Source organism: Sipha flava, unplaced genomic scaffold, assembly GCF_003268045.1.
Source record: "Sipha flava isolate LNK unplaced genomic scaffold, YSA_version1 76_pilon_pilon, whole genome shotgun sequence".
NCBI lineage: Eukaryota > Metazoa > Arthropoda > Insecta > Hemiptera > Aphididae > Sipha > Sipha flava.
This window is the reverse complement of record NW_020273616.1, coordinates 3,717,723-3,740,226: the sequence shown is the minus strand read 5'-3', so window position 1 is coordinate 3,740,226 and position 22,504 is coordinate 3,717,723. Positions and strand designations below refer to the sequence as shown.

At 25.2% G+C, this 22,504-nt stretch overlaps 3 protein-coding genes across 5 annotated transcripts; all 3 read right to left on the bottom strand.

The window, feature by feature from the left end:
- Positions 1 to 16: 16 nt before the first annotated feature.
- Positions 17 to 3,187, bottom strand: LOC112692666 (serine/threonine-protein phosphatase 4 catalytic subunit). Its single transcript, XM_025567404.1, has 7 exons — positions 2,810 to 3,187; positions 2,512 to 2,730; positions 2,212 to 2,364; positions 796 to 969; positions 610 to 736; positions 361 to 550; positions 17 to 286 (listed from the first exon to the last, which is right to left on the bottom strand). The coding sequence occupies exons 2-7, from the start codon at positions 2,671 to 2,673 to the stop codon at positions 157 to 159; spliced, it is 936 nt and encodes a 311-aa protein (XP_025423189.1). The 5' UTR covers positions 2,674 to 2,730; positions 2,810 to 3,187; the 3' UTR covers positions 17 to 156.
- Positions 3,188 to 6,865: 3,678 nt separating this feature from the next.
- On the bottom strand, positions 6,866 to 9,987 carry LOC112692747. 2 transcript variants are annotated; one of them, XM_025567525.1, is made up of 4 exons: positions 9,851 to 9,987; positions 9,556 to 9,732; positions 7,213 to 7,494; positions 6,866 to 7,101 (listed from the first exon to the last, which is right to left on the bottom strand). In XM_025567525.1, the coding sequence occupies exons 1-4, from the start codon at positions 9,908 to 9,910 to the stop codon at positions 7,063 to 7,065; spliced, it is 558 nt and encodes a 185-aa protein (XP_025423310.1). In that variant the 5' UTR covers positions 9,911 to 9,987; the 3' UTR covers positions 6,866 to 7,062. The 2 variants fall into 2 exon arrangements, with proteins under 2 accessions (XP_025423310.1, XP_025423309.1); XM_025567524.1 differs by having other exon boundaries at positions 6,872 to 7,101; positions 9,556 to 9,738; positions 9,851 to 9,986.
- A 6,982-nt stretch (positions 9,988 to 16,969) lies between these two features.
- On the bottom strand, positions 16,970 to 20,565 carry LOC112692746. Of its 2 annotated transcripts, XM_025567523.1 has the most exons (5): positions 20,489 to 20,565; positions 17,968 to 18,044; positions 17,658 to 17,858; positions 17,203 to 17,481; positions 16,970 to 17,136 (listed from the first exon to the last, which is right to left on the bottom strand). In XM_025567523.1, exons 2-5 carry the CDS (start codon positions 18,025 to 18,027, stop codon positions 17,080 to 17,082), a joined length of 597 nt encoding a protein of 198 aa, XP_025423308.1. In that variant the 5' UTR covers positions 18,028 to 18,044; positions 20,489 to 20,565; the 3' UTR covers positions 16,970 to 17,079. The 2 variants fall into 2 exon arrangements, with proteins under 2 accessions (XP_025423308.1, XP_025423307.1); XM_025567522.1 differs by lacking the exon at positions 20,489 to 20,565 and having other exon boundaries at positions 17,968 to 18,180.
- Between the last annotated feature and the right edge of the window lie 1,939 nt (positions 20,566 to 22,504).

Below are 22,504 nucleotides of genomic sequence, written 5' to 3'. Positions count from 1 at the left end.
AAATTACAAAAATGTATTTTTACTTTTAAAAAAATTACATAAATATATTGTCAGTATTCTTTCAAATACAATGAATGCAACAAATGTGTGAAACATTCATTTCTTCTGTAAGGCTTTGTGAACTAAAATTAATACATTAAGAACCACAGAATTTTATTAAAGGAAATAATCAGCTGCATGTTTTTTAGTAGGCATTCCACGGTTTTCTTGTGGAGCTGCTTCAAAAATTGTGAAATCTCTTTGGAGTGTTTCGCTCAGTTCCAATATTGCCGCAACATTACCACATCTAAGCATAATTTTACAAATAAAATAATTAGTACAAGCCCATACTTATGTTTTCTGCTCTAGTATAGTATTTACCGATAACAATAATTGGGTGCAGACCAAACAGTAAGCACAGTTTCATCAAAATGCCATTTATATCCTTCCATGACTAGCTGATGAGCTCGACAAATAATATCTATATCATTTGTAGTATTAAATTGGGAAACAACATCTGAACCAAATAGGTATCCAGCACCTCGTGGACTTACACCCCAACCCTGAGTGTCTAAAATAAATACAAAAATTCATAATTTCTCAAAATAAATGGCAGTTTAAGATGCTTACTTTCAGGATCAGACCATAATAAATCACACATAGGTCCATCATGAGGAACTTCCTGTTTTCTATCAATAGTTCTAATTTGATCCAATGTTTGAATAGAAGGAGACAAACCACCATGCACACAGAAAATCTATTAAATTCAAAAATAAAATTATTATAATATTAAATAATTTAAATTAATGAACTTACTTTTCCATCAATAATAGCAGATAAGCTCAGGTAATCAAATATTTCAGTACAATAACGCCATACAGCAACACTATTATATTTTCGTAAGCACTCATCATAAAAACCATAAACTTGAGTAATTTGTCGTGATTCATGATTACCTCGTATTAAAGTTATTCGATCAGGATATCTTACCTATAAAAATTGTTTAATATGCAATTAAAAATAAAATAATAAAATATATATTTCAATGCAATTTAAACAAATAATATTGAATAAGTTTTTATTTTTAATAATTCTTGATATATTCAAAAATAAATTAAAATTTGATTGGATAATCTTTTAATAGTTATATCTAATTTGAATTTAATTATAATAAAAAATAATAGTTAATTAGATTTATTTTTAATTCGGATTTGTTTGTACACATGCAGTTAGGATTATTGTATAAACTATATAATATCAAAGAATCATTTAGCGTTGATATAATGAGTAAAAAAATATAATATAATTTAATAATTATATCAATAATTCTCAAGAGAGAATAAACAAGTTTTATAACAAAATCAGAAATTGAGCACAAATTATACTATTGCTAATCAAATTTTTTATTTTTGGATATTTTCAAAAGTGATGAAAAAATTGAATTGTCAACTAAAGTATAAGATCTCTAACATTATTGATAAATGCTGGCATATATTTTTTTAAATTAAAAACATCAAAAATTTAGAAAAATTTCAGAATCATAAGACCCATTTAAAAAACTTAATATTCAAATTAATAAGACTAGCTATTACAATAAATGTATTATTAAATAATAAATACTACTTTATTTTAAAGTTCTAAAAACTACCATTTACATATTAAGTTTTTGATGAAGTTATTATATTTTAAAACTTGTAAAAACTATGAATACTCTATTCACTAGAATACATCCTGTTACATTGTTAAACTTTATAAAAAACCTGACATGAATACAATATGGTGTTTTAAAGTTTTATCAACTAAATGTTTCTAAAATACTATTAATTTACCAACCTACAAACTGATTATAGTAAATTTTTAACTAATATAATTGATAAATACCCAAAAAAGATTTATAAAGATGAATTCATGGAAATCAATTACAGCGAAGAATCATATTTTAGCGACTTATATATATTATACATAAAAATAAAAAAAAATGTTTTAGCAAATTTTTTTTTTAGTTATGCAAGAATTCAAAATAATTTTATTGTGATGTTATCACTTCTGAAATTGTACTTAAATATAGGTTTAAATATTTTCTTTTTAGATTCATCTTAGTATTAAACGAATGCAAGCAAAACATTTAAAAAACTTGTTGAGAAGTTTTTTTCTTATGAATTACTAATGGTTTGTTAAATGATTAGTACAGGTTAAAAGTGAATAAGTCATGATAAAAATGTTTATATATACTTTTAAAGCAAGTAGCAGTAAAAATGTTTCAACACTGAAGAATCCTCGGTCAACAAAATCACCCATAAATAGATAATTTCTTTCAGGAACATCGCCACCGACTTTAAACAATTCTTTTAGGTCATAGAACTGGCCATGAATATCTCCACATACCTGAAACAGAAGCCATTAAAAATGTTTTAGTTATACAATTGTCGAAATCGCATTGTTTGAATGAAAAAAGAGAAAACATGTTTTGTCTGTGGTACATAAAATATTGATCTACAGGATTTATTATCTATACTAAAAAATAATGCTTACCGTGACAGGAGAGTCAACACGTTGCACATTACTCTCTTCGATGAGTATTTCACGTGCCTTGGCGCACAGGGCCTTCACTTCGTACTCCTGGATGATTTCGCACCGTTTCAGCTGTTCAATCTGCCGATCCAAATCGCTGTTGGAATCGTACATTTTGGACATTTGGTACAAAGGTGGTTGAGCGATCGCACTATTCTAGACCGGTTTTTTCGCACACACCTGATGGACAGCGTCAAATCAAAACTAGGCGCTACTATTTGCGCGCGTACAACAACAATGCCGCGCAACGGACACTCACCCATAAAATCTAAACGGGCTCCGGTAGAACGTCTGTACCTTTCGGCGGCCGACAGTTTCAGCTCAGTTGCAACATGTCATTACGGTCGTACGGCTGTGTGGTCGACTATGGCAAAAGTATCGCACGGCGACTAGTGCGAATGATGCTGTGTTGACCGATCGATTCAGCAGTTGGGACGACGCGGGCTGATTGTCGACGATCGGGATCTCGCGAACACGGGACCCAGGGGCACGGACACTGGTGCGGCGAAAAAAAATTAAAAATACGGAAAACAGATTAAGGGCCAAACAACGTACATATCACGTAGGTAGTGGAGCAAAAAAAAAAAAAAAGAGTACGTGAAATTATCGGATGTTTACACGCCGAACGCTAACTATATAACCGCGTCGATCATGCGCAAGCGCGAAGCGCCAGGCTGGCCCGTACAGTTGTCACGAAATGTCTCTTTTATTCGAAAACGTGCGTCTCGCCGAAACCACCGTTTTTCTGCCGTGACGGCGGACAACGTGGTGTTATGAGTCGAATCGTACAAACGGTACTATGTTGGAATACACGGTCCGTTTGTTCTCCGCAAAATACGTCTGCGTATTTACTAGCGAGCAAGGAGGGTATACACGAGACGTAAGCCACGATCGTGTTTCACGATCTTGTGAGTTGTGGCTCACGATTGTGGTTTCGAAAAGCATCATACGAATCGTGAAGGTGTTCTCTCGTGAACGCAATTATCGCTCAGTTAGATGGAATCGTTAGTGGCGGAACCATGTGTTAAACGGCTAAAAAAACGATTAACAGAAATTTACAAATTGAAGTTAAAATAAGAAGGAAAAGATGGTGGGCAAGGCAGTGGATTCAAGTACGGAATAATAATGGTGGCTCTACGTTTATTCAACGTCGTATTCGAGGGCGGGGAGGGCGAAGGGGGCATTCGTCCCCCCCCCTATGGCTCGTATTTTTGTTGAATATAATACACTGATTTACTCAAAAAATGTAATGTATAAATAATTAAGAATATAAATTACTAGTCTATCATTATATGATATCATTGTAACAGAAACATGAGCTGTAGGTAATGAACTGTAAATTATTTTTAAGTTTGTATTGAAGAAAAATTAGTTTTGCCCCTCCCATGGCTTCAACACACATACGCCCTTGCGTTTATTTACCGTAAATTACCAAATTGAAATCCGGAAGATTTAAAAAACATTTTTAGAATGTCAGATACATACTTAGACTTTTTATCAAATAAAATTCAATTTAAGATACAAAAATTTAATACAACAACGCTAAAAAAATAGCATAATAATTTAATTTAAAAATCTATTATATTTACCTATGTATAACATATAATAGTAATATACATATTATATGTAACAGTTAATATTTTACAAACAAATATGTATTCTATTGTACCCATGACTGAGCTTTTACGACTGAAATATCTAACATGGGTTGATAAAGTACGAACCAATCGTGACAGGTTCGTGAATGACAATACCACGATCGTGAATTACGAATTGTCTGTTTACACAGAGCGTGAACTACGATTCCACAAGTCACGATCGTGGCTCACGTCTCATGTAAACTCACCTTTAAGGTGCGAGATCCCGCGGAGCCAGGAGCGGGTTTAATGGGGTGGCTAAAGGGGAATTAGCCTCCCCCTTCGCGGCTAAGTCAACTATTTTACAAAGCCAAGTATTACGATGTATTGATATATAAATAATTACTGTAAAATATCGTCAATTGTCATTGATGAATATGGTGGTACCTATTTTATATATATTTTTTATAAATAAATAACTTATTTTCGTTGTTAATTATATCGGCTGGAAACAGGCAAAAGGGTCTAAGCGACAATTTTACTATTTTTCAGGAGAGCAAAAACAAAATTTATTTAAGCATTAGGTATACGGTTATTATATATTTCGGTTCTATTACATGTTACCTTGATGGTCTGACACTAATTACATTGAAATATTAACTACATTTTTTATCATAACGAATTCAACTAAAACTCACTATAATATTGTAAGGATGGGGGGGGGGGGGGGGCAAAAATTATAAGCCCTGGGCTACAAAAACTTGAAATAAATCTCTGGGTGAAATAGCAAATAGGTAGGTACCTAAAATGTACGAATAAACTTAACTACACTAGAATTAATTAAAAGTTAATAATAATAATTTTGTATTTACCTTTCCTTATAAGATTGTTCAGAAAACTTTTATGCAGTAAATAGTTGTGAAACATAATTCCGTACACCTAGTTAACAACTTTACTTTTGTTATCACTTATATCAATATAAAAATTATATTTATTATTATAAAATTTGATAAGCGATAATTCCACAACTTTCAACAGTGTCACTTATACCCTTAAAAAAGGCGCTTGTCCCCTATTTTTATAACAATTGTGTCACTTGTCCCAAAAAATCTAAATTCTTGTACTTACTTAATCTCATCACTAAATGGTCAGAGTAACACTATCGTTAGCGTGATCGAAAACTGTCGGTTATCCCGTAGTATACACGTGTACGTATATATACATGTCGCTTAGCCCCTTTTGCCTTTTACCAGTCGATATATGTATACCTATATTTTTAAAATAGTTTCAAATTAAAATCGATACCAATAATGTAACTATTTAAAATTTGTTAGTGTTGTGAAAAAAATGACTTACTCATGAGGGATTCAAAAACATATTCTGTAATTTAAAATTACACAGAGATTTAAAAAGCAACTAACTAAATTTTTGAACCTCCATTAGCCCTTCTCTTGGTGAGTGAAAAACCCGCCCCTGCGCGGTGTTTTTCCCGGCGCACTTCCCAAGCGTTTATTAACGTACGTTTTCCGTTGCGTGATCGCGACCAGCAATCTAAGATCACGCAACAACCGATTCAATGTAAATTAAATATAGATACTGTATTTGATCAAATTATGCATATCAATAACGATTAATTATATTATACAGGTGCGTTGTGATACATGATTGGGCTATATTTATCATGCCATAACTTAAAATTTTTTTGAGGTGATCAAAATTAGCAATAGTTGTGAACTAAAATTGATACAATAAATATTGTAGAGTGACATAAAATAGATCAATTATTAACTCTATGACATAATATGTCGTTTAATATTATTGTACCTTTATTTTCACATATCATAATATTATGAATGAATAATAAATAATAAATAGTAAATTTCGATACTACGACAGATTAATGATATTCAAATTTTGATGATCACCAAGTAATACATTTATTGTATGAATATTGATGATAATTAATTTTATACGTTTACACAAACACACTATAGTTTGTCATAGATCCATGAAAAACCTAAATTTAAATGCGTACACAACCTGCTTTGGTATTAAAAAAAACCAGCTCTTTAACTTTGATATTATTAATTATTTGATTTTTAGTGTATCAAAATAAGTTTATATAGTTTATAATCGTACAATAGTATTATAATAGTTTACAATGATTCCGATTTTATATAAAATAACAAACGCACCAGAACCAGAGTATGATTTAATTATATAAATTGTTTGAAGACGGCGTCATGTATAGACAGCTTAAATACATCAATACAATTATTTGACTATCAAAATCTTTATTCCATGTGTAACTTATACACTGTTAGTTTAAAAGATGTCGTTTATTAATAATTACGTATTATGTAAAAAAAAAACAAATTGTAAGTCACTATTTAACAACGGTAATTGAGGGTTTTTATTTGAGATTCATTAAAGCTTTGTAAAAGTGCAACATAATAAGTGAACTTTTTCTTAAAAAGTTCACTCTTTTTGAATACTCCATATTTTTCATACTCTTAGGAGAAGTACATTAGTTATTTATTAAAGTATTGCAAGAATTTAATGACAACGAAATTTATTAATGAAACGAATTACTTTACATTATTTACCTTACATTTTATAACCAATTGCTAACGATTTAAACTTTTTAGGGTAATTATTTATGAATACCAGTATTTATCTATTTAATATGAATTATAAGCAATTGTAACTTATTTTATGATCAATTTAAAGGATAATGCTTTATAAAAACTAAAACTATGTTTATTTTATGGCATATTATAAATGTATGATAATAGTTTAATTGAACAGTGAAGTAGTTGTAATACACATAAATATTGTAAAAAAATTCCTAAAGAACATTAATATTAATTATACATCTGTTGGTACAATGTACATAGATGGTTTTTGAAAGTTGAAATAATTGGTGGAAACGTTCTTATTTGTCCTTCTTTGGTATATGTTCAACTACAAAAGTCTGAAATTATATCATATATTAAACAATTAATTATTGTTATATTAATTCAATTATTTTAGATTCGCAAAATTACTATGTTAAAAGTGTAATAAGATCTATAAAAGAACTCACCTCGAACTTTTTTATTCCTTCGGTCGCTTTATGGATAAACGGGCTAATGCTTGACCTATACTTATCTAATGCACCAGTAATTTTGTCTACGTCCAATATGTACTTAACAATGTCCTCGGATATTTTGTCCATTTCACATGTTTTCTCGTAGAACTTGTATAATTTCTCTCCTAAGATTGGGTCTTCTTTTTTAATGATATCAATAGTTTTCTTTAAGTTTTCTTGGGACATGGCATCAGTTTTCTTCAAAGATTCGTTGTAGGATTCAGCTGCTTTTTTAAAATACAACATTAGTATATAAATATTTTTTAACGATAAATATTAAATACAGCTATTGTTTATACATCTAGCATTAATATGTTCTGAAGAGTTTTAAATTTTTTTTTATATTTAATGAAAACTAACTGTACAAAATTTTTGTAGCTAAATAAAATAAATATATATTTTCATTAGAGACTCTAAAGTTTAAAAATCTTAATCTTTTTTTTTTATAAACATTTTGGTAAATGATTAAAAATATTTTTTCATTTAATTTTGAGGAAGTTTTAAGAATGGAAAATCATAACGAATACAAATTATATAATAAAAATTAAATTGTTGAACTGTATTGTATACGTCATAATTATTTACGCAAATAATCAATATATTTAGTACATTTTTTGTACAACTTATAAGTTTTATTACATTTTAAATTAATATAATATTATTTCAAAATAATAATAATCGAATGTACAATATAATATGCACTGTTAATACATACATGATTTGATTATAATGAAAAATATGCGTTCCTATTTGCTATTCGTATAAAATGGAAAATAATTTAATTTTCAAAGAGATAGAAAAAGAGCGGTTAGTATACAACAAATTAAAAATGAGTTGTGTGAACAGGACTTTTAAAATTTTTAAGTGATGGAGAATGAATTTTGAGGATCAAATAGAAAAAATCTCGGCACGCTCACTGTATGATAGGAAAGAAATAAAGAATAGGTCATGGTAATATGGAAGAATTTTCTTTGTTCCTTTTTGATCATAGCAGAGGTGTAAACTAATTATCGGAATAATCAAATTCATTCGAAACCATTAGAAAAATAAAATAATCGAATAGAATTATTTATGAATAGTCAAACGATAAAATAATAAAATAATAGAACGGAAATATATAAATAATTTAAAAAGTTCTCTATTATTTACAGTACTAGGATAATAGAAATTAGTATTTTTAAAGAACTATACTTTATTTTTTATTTTATGATATAAATTATAAATAAATTATCAGATAATGATAATTATTAATAATATGTTAAAATAAAACAAAAATTAGCCAAGTTATTTATACTCATAAATTATTATACAAATAAATTATATATATTTAGAAATAAATGAATACGTAGCCTGGAATATTATGATATGATTGAGTATGATTTGTTTAGAATTAAAAATTCATCATTGAGTAATTGAAAAAAATCAACAAAAAAAAAAAAAACTCGGTTATTAGTAATATTACTCATTTAATTATCTTTATTTGAAGTAAATACTAATTATCTAGTTATTCTCATGGCTAGTGAAAAGAGAGTAAGGTATAATATTTTTATTTTATTTTGATGTTCAAATTTTGATTAGTCAAAACTATAATACTTTAATTAGAGTACCTATTACAAACATTTTTCAAATTTCATATAATTATTGTTATATATTGATATATTTTTAATACCTAAAAACCCATAAAAATGTTTAAAAACACGTGTTAGTTCAAGTTACCTTTGAAATAGATAAAGTAAGTTAATTAAAAAAATATTTATTAATGTACATTAGTATTCTAGTTAAAATTATAAAAAAACCTTTTTATAGAATCTACGTGTAGATTATAATTTTTTTTTTTAAAGGCTTAAAATGTGTAGAGTTCAATTATGATATAAAAAGATCATATTAGTCAACTTTTTATCTGATTAAATAAATTATTGTAACCTTATTAAAATATTACTTATAAGTAAATAATTCATATTTTGTTGACCTTTATATAATAATACCAAAAGGAACTTTTTAAAAAAGTAACATGTAATTTTAAATAATTTTATAAAAATTATTTAATTATTATTTTAGTACAGTTGAAAAAATAACCTTTTATTGGAATAAATCTGTACCAGGACTTTATAATTCATATACTCATATTTAAGTTTAAACTTCTAGATTTATAGTTCTATTTATTGTTCGGATATAAAAGTACGTAATATTTATATATATATATATATACGTAATTTTCAAAAAGAAAAGAAAATTAAAACATGATAAATTTTTAATAATTGTCATGGATTTATATATCATTTTATTTATTATATTTACCTGAGTTTGCAAAAAACTCTTAGCTTGTTCAGCTTTTGCATCAACTTCTAACTTTTTGTACAAATTGTTGAAGTCTACGGAAAGTTTGTCTGGGCTATCTGCAACCAGTTTGGAAAACTCTTTCGTGAGTACTGTTCCTGTACTAAGGATTTGGTTGACCAATTCATGTTGATCATCCTGAAACTACACATTAAGTAATACCCTAAATATTCATCTTAACCATTGATATTTTTATATTAAAATAATTTGTTTTTTATCGATGATATAGTTATATAATAATTTATAATTGTCTTACCTTAGCTAACGACATGGACAATGTTGCTAGTAAAACGAACAAAAAGGTTTTCGTAAACATATTGTCAATTAAATTTATGCGAAGAAACTTGTATCAAATTATAGCGTTCAGAAGAGAATGTGAAGTCAAATACTCAGCCGTACATGATTTTATTACGTTTTTCTCCTTCTATAACAATCTTGATATGGAATCATAAAATTATATAGATAAAATATGCTATTAGACATTAGTACACGAAAAATATAAACATTACAAGTTTTTTTTACTTTTAATTATTTATCATATACATAATAGATTAAAATGTAGACTACAGATTGACCTTTGTCAAAAAAAAAAAAAAAAATATTAAACAATTCATACTGTATTGCTTTTGTTGAATTTTATAATAAAACAATGATGTAATAAATATCATCATCAATAAATTATTACCTAAACTTATTTTATAAGTAGTACAGATCACTCTCAAAATTATTATAGTAATATTCTATACATATATAATCAATATTATATTCTTCACCGTTAATATTTCATTAATTACAATACATAAATTTATATATATCAAACCGATTTATTCTCATTATATTATGTATATAGTATATTGAAAACAATAAAATTGACTGGATTTATATACTATCTATTATTTACATAGTTTATATTAAATATACCAGAAACTATAGTGAACATAATACAAACGTCGAACATGTATATTTAAAATTTTTTTTTAAATCACAATTAAAATTGAATAAATATGAGTTATTATTTAATTTTTAGTAACTATAAAAAATTTATAATATCACAAATAAAAATCGTTAGTTTGATTGTTATTCTTAAATTAATAAAAATAGGCAAATTTAATTAAAAACTAACTATATATAAATTATATTTGTAGTTTGTTTTAGTAATGATTTTAAAATACTTGAGATGTTTGAAAGATTATTGTTTATTTCATAAAATGTTTTAAATAAAATGTAAAGCTAATATTATCAGTACAAATTAGGAATTATGGTAAAGAACATATAGTAAGACAATACCATTAAAAATGCATGACATATAGGTAAAGTCGATTTTCGTTATACATTAAAAAAATAATTAATATCCACTTAGTACAATATATCTCGAGGTTATTTCAAAAGACTAGACAATTTTCAATTCCTCAATTATAAGTTTTTTTAAGATGTTATTTTAATGGTTAAATACACAGAAAATCTCAAAAATAATAATGCTATATAATTGATAACAAATGCATTAAATGAATAAAAATATGTATATTTCTAGATAGAGAATAGACATAATTATAGTATTACCTTTTAAAATTACTAAAAAATATTGAATTTCAACCAAAATCAATGTTTTTTTTTTATGAAGGGGTGAGGAGTGCGTGACTATACTTTGTATTTTAAAGTGGTCCATGGCTCAAAAAAGATTAAGAACCTCTAATCTATCTATTGTATATATTATATTACTATATATTAAATATATTATTTACATATTTTATATATAGATTCAATCTTTAATACAATGCAAAAATATTATATTACATATTACTGAGGACGTTACAAATATGTATTATTTTATTAAAATTTATAATTTTGTATTTAGTTCACTTTTCTCTTGTACGTAACTTACACGTAGTTAAATATGTAGTATTTCTCCGAATAGCGTTCAAAGTTCAAAAGTCTTATCGGACTTGTTAAAAAAAAATAAATATTTATCAATGGACCGTACTATATTTTATAAGGTAAAGTTCACTTTAATGAATAGAATAGTTATATAATGAGCAGGTGAAAAATTATGATTCACGAATATTATTCTATTAACCGTTTCAAATGAAGAAAATAAAGTCTCATAAATTGGATAAAACATGCAAATCATAAAAACATATTTTTAACTTGCTTATTAAATATTCCAAAATTACGATTTTTAGAAAAATTATCCTGATAGATTCATACATATAAATTTATTCATACTTGATTCTTGTCTAATGTCAATAGGTAATAAATTAGATAATTATAGTTGATTATTTTAACCAAATTAAATATGAATTTAGTTAACTTTGAATATATCTATTGGAAGACTTAGTAAGTTATGCTTATAATTTCAATATGAATCTGTTCTTTGTATAGATATTTTGAATCTTACCGATATGTTTAAAATTCGTTATCATGTAACATGATTGAAAAAGTTAAACATGTAATTACAATCCAAACAATTTTTAATACCCATGCTATATACAAGATAGTTGTTATTGATAACTCTAAAAATTAATATGGAAAAATATATCAGAATTCAAGCTATACTAAAACATGTTACTACTTATTACTGATTTTTTATCATATTATCCGATTATGTGTCTGCATCGCATTTATCAAGGATTCTGTAACATTGTGAAAATGCAGGTATTCATAATGCAAATATAAATTTTTTTCGATCATAAAATATTATACTGTCGCATTGGTTGAAGATTAAATGTTATAATTCACAATACATTTATTCTTTTTGTGATTTTATTAAGTTTAATCTATTTAAAAATTTTATATACAAGTATGAATAAAGTACGAGAATAGTATTTTGGCTTACTAATACATTTATTATTATTATAATAATTATTAAACATTAGTTTTTGTAATATTATTAATATTTAATCTAAAATGATCCTATGTGGTATCCTGTATAATTATTTAAAATGAATATTTAATAGAATACAAATAAAACAATAATTTCCCAACAAAGTATGATATCTTCATTTTTTTAAATATTTAATGATTTTTGAACATTTTTAAATTTATGCTAGATCTAAATTATAAATATAAAATCTTAGAATTTTTATCTGAGTAGAGATGGCGGATCAAAATCCCTCGCAGACAGTATATTTTAGTATTTTATTTAAATCCTAATTAATTTTTACGGTAAAATACAAACTATAATAATTATTGTAATATAAATTATTTTTATTTTTATAACTATTATATTATTATTAAGGCAATATACAATATTTGTTTAATGTGTAAATGTGTAATTCTATAGTTCAAAAATGTGTCCGGATTTATTGATAGACACAAGTCTAGATTATGGTCTTAAAACTACAGTATTGGTTGTCAATATCAAACTTGTAAATATTTTATAATATTTTAATATTGTTTTTAAAAAATAATATATGTATGCATGATATATTCTTTTGATTCTAAAATAAACAAGAATATACGATTAGTATATATTATGTATATGACTAGTAATTAATATAAAATTTTTACATTAGCTGAAAATTACTATTCCTACATATATGTATCACATTAAAATTAAGTTAGTCATAAGATACATTTGTATTATAAATATCAATTGAATCAGCCCACAAGAATTTTAAATCAGAAATCAAATAAATTAGAAATGAAATATGATTTAAAAACGTTTAAGTCAGTTATAACTATCAATTTTTAATGTTTATTTTCTTGATAGAAAATAAAGCGTTTTCGTCATTGAGAGTTAACCGTCTGAACTTAGAAAAATGTATTAGTTGTGCTTAGTTATATTAAAACTTTATTTCACACGGAGAAAAAAATACGGATTTTATCAAAATATTTTGACTAGCTCTTGAATTCGCTGTAAATGTAAGAGTATAAGTAAATAGTCCCAGGCATGACTAATAAAATATTATATTGTGATAAAAATTAAAAATAATAGTACCAATAAAGAAAATAGTGTTAATCTGTCGTATTTTTGGTAGACAATGTAAACAATTTGATAAATAGAGGTTGATTGTAAATTTCAATTTTTTTAGGTTCTGAGAAAAATTAGTATTGTTTTGGTTTTAACAAACATGTTGTTTTTTATTTTTCATAGGTGTACACGATTATCACCTGAACAATTTTTGTGATCATCACAATTATATGAAGCTTTTAATAGAAAATATTATATAGTTGTTATTTTGAAGGAGTCATTTTACGATATTTCAAACAGTTTTCTTAATATTGCATAAAATTGACAATCACTAAAAAAAACACATTAAAATTTATGATATACCAGTTTTAATAAATTCGATTAAATTTTTTCGTGGAAACGCAACTTGAAATGTTTACTGAATGCTATTATCACCCTTCATTCTAGATGGTATAGTTTTCAAAATATTTTGAATCTTTTAATTTATAGTTATTTAAAAATGTTTTGTTTTCCTAGCTTTTATCGTAATAGTTTGATACCAATTTACTGGTTTGACAAAAAGATTTTAAAATATAGTACAAAGTTCCTCATGCATGTCTTTAACTGACCGATGAAAAAAAAATTAAGTGTATATTGAAAAAAAAAATTTAAATAATATCAAATGAAAATCAAGAAAATACGCGTCATTCTAAAAAGGTCGTAAAAAATGCATATAATTTTCATTTATTACACCTAAAAGTGGAAAATTAGATTTTTCATACGATTTTTGTAATAGCTATTAAAAAAAAATTGCTTGAAAGCCCCTAAAAAGTTTTATAATGATGAAATTGGTTATTTTAATGTTTGTCAATTACACGAAATAAATTATCTAGTTGTTATTCAATAAATAATTATTGTAGTGACTCGAAAACCTTACCAAGTACTATTATTAGCATTTTATAGGAATTATATACTATACATTTAGATAAATATAATTAATATTTTAATGAAATTTGTGCTGTTTTTAGGTACTTAAAATTTTTAACAAATTAATGTTTGGTAATTTAGGTTAACATATTAATGTTCTTAATCTATTAATCTACATAAATGGTTTTCTTTTTTAAATTAGAATTTTTATAAATTCAATCTATCTTATCAAGATATTTGGTTCTACTATAATATACTAAATCAACTATCTTTAGAAATAGAAACTGATCCAACCGTTCTCATTCACTTATAATTGTTTTTTCGAGATGGTGTATTGGTTTAAAATGATAAGACCAATACGTTAATATCACTCACCTATTCGAAGACTTACCCATTTTTTTAAAAAATGTATTATTTAATATTTTTAATCTAAATGTTTTTTATTTAATTTATTATCATAAAAACAAAATATAAACATAATACAATACTGTTTTCGTTTTGAAAAAGAATTTTTAATGTAAATGTAACATAAAACCCATGTTTGATATGTAGATTTTACAATACATTTTCATTATAACAATATTTTATATATATATATATATATATATAACATTTTGTATGTATTTAATATCTTTAATTTTATGACCTGAAAGACTAATGTTTTATTGCTTTTGAGAATTATTTGTTAAAAACGCTTTTTTTATTAATAATAATAAAAATGAATATTACCTTCATTGATATCTAATTAAATGAATAAATATATTTTGTTTTAGTAGAATTAATCAAGTTAATTCTTAAATGTGTTTAACATTTCTTAGAAAATATATCAATTTTATATTTTTACTTATCATAAAATGTTAATATATTTAACAAGAAATTGACATGTAGTTCGGATATAGGTATCAGAGGTAGTATTGTTGCTAAAGTAGTTTTAATTAGGTTAAAGGCCATGTTTCAAATGAATAAGTTTTAATCATAATTGAGTAGCATATCATTAATTCCACAGTTCCATAGAACAAAAATATCTAATAATTGATTGATCATGAAAACATGTTCATTTTCTTTTCACCTTATATCATTGAACAACATTTAAGATATGAAATAATATAATATAATATATATTTAACAATTATTTATTAAAGTCTCGGAAAGTAAAACAAATTATTTTTTTAAACACTTATTGGCATCTAATGGTTATCTAAAATATTGGTTTTAGACGTAATATTACCTGATATAATACGGGTTTTTAAATAAAGAGAGTGTCACTTTAAATCCACATTCATTCCTTTAAAATTGTCTTAACACATTTTATGATTACATTCAAGTGCTTAAGAATTAACTCTACTATGAATTGTCATTATTTATTGGTTATGTAAATAGAAATTTGTCAACAATTTTTGGTTTACGTTTCCTTTCACATAATTTGTATTGTTTGAGTGCTCATACTCGTTTTAATGAGATCGGAAATACAATTATTACGATTTTATACTTAGTTGTAGGTAACGTAACAAGAATATGGCAAACTGAGCCTTTACTAGAGGCGTTAAGTTGTACATCAAACGTATGAATTTAATTTTTATTCAATCTTACCAGTAAAATAGGTGGATTTTCAAAGTTTGCTAAAGTTCAAAAGTTTGTATACTTATGTATAATGAAAGTATTATATTTAATGTGTATGTTAACTTATTAATCAATTTTATTGGTATATATATATATATATATATATATATATATATGAATAAATAACGAAATTTCAATCATCTGCAGTATAGTTGAATGCTTAAATTTTAATCAAATAATAATAAATAGTAAATAACCTACCTTTATATTTACCTTGACGAGTGCTATAAGCATTCAACTAAAGTATTCTTGCCGTTTAACGTGGCTGAAAATAATTTTTTCGAACAGTACTATTCTTAAAGTGTTAGAAATAATATTTTAAAAACTAATATCTATAGCCATGTAGGATCTTTGTGACTTAATGTTCTCATAGACGATAATTATGTAGACTGCTTTTTGATCGAAATATTATTATTAAAATACGTTTTCCATTTCTAAAGATAAACGCGAATATTGATTTAAAAAACTAGTGATAATTAAATATATTACCCATGCAAAATTTAAAAAATAAAAAAATGTATTTAGTTTTTATAAATTTTGTTTATTTCCTATTTAAGTTTATGTTTTGTTAATCATGAACTCTTATGAAAAAGTGTTATTATATAATTCTATATTTTTTTACAGGTAATATAAATGTATAATTATAATACATTAGAGTTTAATAATTAACAGAAGTTGCAATTAATTATAATATTATTTCAATTCGTGATCATATAAGTCAAAATTTTAATAACACTAATACTTACTTGGTACATATATAATTGAATAAATAATATAATTTCATTTTTAATAGATTAGACTTCTAAGTTTTCAGGTGTAAAAGTCAACCGACGAGAAATCATATTATAATAGTTGATAACCTTTTGATCGATACTGAAGAAAGAAATCTACATAAAAGTTGTAATAAACAATAATTTAATAGAAAAAAAACAAAGAAAATCAAAAGTACAATATATAATCAGTTTTAACCAATTTCTTTTGAAATTTCAAAATATTATAAACAAAAAATATAGCGTATGTAACTTAAGTTGTTGGTCACACCCACATTTTTATCCTTTTAATTTCTTCGATTCATGCTTATCAGAAATCAGATTCAAAATAATCTCCTAAAAATATATAAAATTATTAAAAAATATGCATTTTGTTTATATTGGATTTTCTTTGACACTTACTTCGACGTCCTTGATGAGTGGTGTCAAACGCTTGAAGATTGGCTTAGCTTTTAAAAACGCTTCGTCCTTTAGCATGCTATAGTTTTCTATGAATTTTTTCTTTAAGCTTTCATACAAAGCAATAAATTTTTCTTTCAAATTTATTAATTCCTCTTTCAAATGTTTTACATTCTCGGCCGCTTTTGGATCCTTTTCTTTTAATTCATCGATTAAACGATCAATCTGGTTAGGGATAACTTCATACAACTGTTTTCTGAATTTTTCTAGACACTCTTCCAACTAAAACGAAAACAATTGTATTTTTATTAAATTTATAGTACACATCTTTATCTAAATTAGATTGAATGTATTTCAAAATTTTATGCTTTTTTAATGTTTGTATTACAGCATTTTTTAAAAGTTTTTTGGTTTGAATTTTCTATACATAACATGAATATAATTCAAATAAAACTAACCTTTTGAATGCCCTCTTGAAAATCACCATTAAAATTATGAACTTTATCTTTAATTTGATCAACGTATTTATCGACATTGAACTCTTCTAATTTCAAATGTAATTTATCTGAAATTTTTTCCGTTGACTTTGTAAGTTGTCTGGTAAATTCGTCAAGTGGATTTTCCGATCGATCAATTAGACTTCCGGACACTGCCTGTGTCTATAAAATTAAATAAAATTGGTTAATGGGTAGCAAAAAGAAAAAAAAATACATTCTTAATAAAAATGTATAGTAAAGAAAAAATGCACTATAGAATTTTGAAACTTACCTGCAATAAGCAGAACAGGAAAAAAACTAATATCGTACACTGACTTTTAATGTGCGCCATTTTCTTGAATTGTGTTCCTAATGACAAACAGTACTCGGCACTTAGACACTAGTAATAAACTAGGTAACACTGTTTTGTGAGTTTTTATGCGTAAACTATGAACCCAAAAACATCGATAGTGGATTTCACTTATCTCACTTAACACAGTTTCCGTGTCTACGCCTCTTGTCTAGTGGTGTAAATGGGTGTGAGCTGACGTATAAATTGATACTAATTGAATAACTCGATACATTATTATCGATACTTATAAGACAACACCTCATTAGAGCATCAAAGTTAAGAATTTTCATGATTAATGACAGTATAGATATATTGAGTAATTGTATACCTACCAAGTATTATTATGAGTGCGTGTAACAATGTTTTCCATACCTATTTATAATAATCTACCACCACAATCAACGACAACGAAACATATAACATGGAACTTCATATTAAAATGACCAAATGTTTATTAATATCATAAAAATAAGCTGAATAAAAAATAACTGATAGTATAATAGGGTCATAGTCAGGGGTTTATTGGTACGTATACGCGAGTATAAACCGTATACCCATCAGCGGATTTTCGATTTTCGGCGTATACTTATTGTAAAATATTGTTTTACGGTTATACACTTCTAAAATAACTAAAAAAAAAAAAAAAAAAAAAAATGTAATAGTCCATTGGAAAATATTTTTATGAACCATGAAGTCGAATGAAATATTTATCTATTGAAGATTACAGTGAGCGCTATGGTAATGCACTCGTATTTAAAGTTAAATTTAGTGTATAACATTGAATAAAATAATAAGGAGTATGGGCATTCAGCCCACGGTTCTTAAATCCGCATCATGCAATTTATAATGCGTGGTAAATGTTTATCTTGTAGTTTTATATTTTAATGTTTTTTTAAAAATTATAAACATGTACAAAGGATTAATTAAATTTATTTGAACGTATCGAAAAAATAAATCGTCGAGCGTAGGGTTAATATCCATAATTTTTTAGTGCGTATACCCATAAATATATTTTCTAATACACCATTATTCATGGTATGATTAAGATTGTATTGTTCGTAACTATTTAAATGAAATGTATTTCAGAAAAGATTTCAAATGACGATCAGCTAGGTAATAAATATCGTTTGTTACAAGTCCTTCATTATTTTAAAACTATGAAAATATCTATAAAATTACATTTCATGATGAATTTATTACATAAAGAAGTTCTGCGCAAAGGTTGATATATTTATAAATGTGTCTATATTAAATATTTCAATCGACTAAAGATTTAATAATCTATACCTTTTACGCATCAAAAAAATAATGGTTATTTATACATATAATTGCAATGAATAAAAAAAAAAAATTTCTTAAAATCTTGATATTTTATTAAATCTCAAATCTCAAATACCTGATTTAGACATGAAGTCGAATAACAGTTAATTTTTGTAATACATTAAATTAAATATTATTAAGCATTACATTTGAGTTGTAGAATTTATAACAAACATTTTTATATTATGGATCGAATAGAACGAAACTACTTTAAATAAATTATTGAAAATAGTAATTTAAAATTATTATGTAACTCATACATTTTTATATTTACATTGTATTTGATTCAAACCTATTGTTATTTTTGTTGTATTACAATATAGATAATATTATATTTAACAACAATTTACCAGATATTTGGATTTCAGTGTTTTCCTGGGTTACAGTCGCAATAATAAAAAAACATTTATAAGTATAAATATATTAAACAGTAATCTAATAGAAATAGAAATATAATAAATTATTAATAAATAATAAATTAAAATTGTTATTGAATTTCAAACAATGTCATATTTTTTAGAACCATAATGTACAATGTACAATAATGGTTATAATAAAATATAAATTTAATCATATATATATATATATATATATATATAATTGTATGGAAAAACTTCAAATCGAAATACCATATCCAACCCGAAAATTATTAATATTTTTAAAATTTAGATTAATAGATAATCTGAACATAATTTCATAATAACATAATGTACATAATTTTCTATACCGATTTATTAACTTTTAGGTGAATTATTTGAATTAGTTACCTAACATTTATCCTTAGTATTCAATTTTTATAATATATTGAGAGTAACAATAAGATTTTAAAAAAGTCTTAACCATAAAAAAGGTGATTACTACTACTACTACTACTACAAAAAAAAAAAAAAAATAAACACAATTTTCATAGGAAAAGTAATGTTTATAATTTTTGTGCAGTTTAAAAATTTTAACTATAGTTTTATCGCTTATGTTATAATTATATCCTAACACGCTATTACATACAAGTACTTTAAGCCATAATTTAATACGTTTATCTTTTCAACTAAAATTATTACAAATCTAAAAAAAAATTATGAAAAATATAATTTAACCCTACTGAAGTGTTCTGAAAATAAACCCACTTAATAATAATACGTACGTTTAGTGATGTTCTCATCAGGTTTTGAGGTTATACTGAGCTATAAAGTGCCTGGCCATGATATAGATATTCAAATTTTTCTAATGGTAAAATGGGAGGGATTAAAAAAGTTAATGACAACAAATTAAATGTCCTTATATTTCTTCTTGAAGTTTATATACAGTTAATGAAAATAAATTATCTAAATAAGTTGACAATAAATTATTTCCGGAACTATACTACTACTTCAGTAACAACCACAAAAAAATATCGGTGCTATTATTCAGTTATTAAATCAGCTATTTATCCAGTTGTTGCATTTTGCGTTTTGCCTCAATAGCTTGAACTGGACTCAAGGCAGTACACTCAGTGCTCAAATTGGGACGGAGAAGGACGGAACATTTCTGCTAACTTTTTTTTTGCGCCTCTAACTATTTTTTTTTTTTTCAAGGATTTATGCATGCAATGGTTTTGAGATACTTTAAGTGTAATAATGAATTTATTAGTTTCACCATTATGTATGTTATATATTAATCTGCTAACTAAATTTCGACTAGAAGAATTGATTAGATCATCAACATTTTTCTTTATGATAGATAATATTTTTTTTGGTTCATTGAGTTTAAGTAAATATTGAGATTATTTTTTAAATTTATCTACAGTTTTTCAAAGAATTTAGAATAACTGACTGAAACTTAAAAAAAAAAAGAATAATCGATTTTTTTGGATACCAAATTTTAATAAAATCTAATTTTTTTCATCGTTATCTAAAGAATAATTTTCACTGATTGCTATTATCACTGTTTTATTAGAATAATATTTTTTAAAAAGGTTTTGACTCTTTTTTATTATTATTATAAATAGATATTTGAAATTTTCAGATTTTCTCCACTTATTTTCGTAAAAGTCTTAAAATCATTATGATTTGAGAAAAAATCTTGAGCATTCAGTTCATTGTACATTGTTCTTACATGTTTTAAATATTTCAAACATTTTAATTTGCATTTTTTTTTGTTAAGTGTTTGAATCTAAATGCTGAATAAATTCGAATATCTACAATTTTGAGTTAAAAATTTATAAAATTTTCAATTTGAATACATACTTATAGTATCATTGTGAAATCTTTTATTCTTCGTCGCTATTTCTTAAGAAATAATACTGATGGAGATCATATTCATGAACGAGGGAGTAAGACACAGTTCGCATTTTGTACAAAGGTCATTATGTAATTTATGGGTTGCAAATTAATGTCATTAAAATAAGTGTTTCGGATACGATGAATCACTTAACTTATTAAAAAATTAATTATCCAAGGAGGTTTTGATTCAATAAATATATATATATATAATCTTGCAGACTATATATACTCCATTCGCCAAAATTCGAATTGTGTTACTAGTCCCTTCAAATATATTTTAAAAACCAATTTAAATTACATAATTTTTCCTTTTATTTAATTCAAGTTAATATGTGGTTTATTTAACAAATTATTTTCCCGGCAATTTTATTGTTTTAAAAAAATTATATTTGTTTTGTTTAAAATTCAAAATTGTATTTTTCTACTTTTTTTTATTTATTTGAATTTTTGAATCTATATGTATAAAAATGTATAAAATGTATAAAATTATTGACTGATTTCTGCACAATCATTTATTCGCTAGATACTCTCATTGACCAGATATTTCCCAATGTACACAAACAATACACAAATCATGAGTGGCTAGCAGAAAGAGCAATTTTAGTAGCAAAAATGTGGACGTCAACGAATTGAATCTCAAGATACAACATTTGTTACCAGGAGACTTGGTGTCATAAATATCTATTGATACAGTTTGCGATGCTACTGAAGCTGTAAATTATCCAACTGAGTTTTTAAGCTCATTGAATTTACCAGGCATGCCACTGCATAATTTACAATTTAAGGTTTGATCCTCGGTTATTTTGCTTCGTAATTTGACCCACCACGGTTATACAACGGCACACGATAAGTCGTTAAAAAATTAATGAAAAAAGTTATCGAAGCCATCATTTTAAATG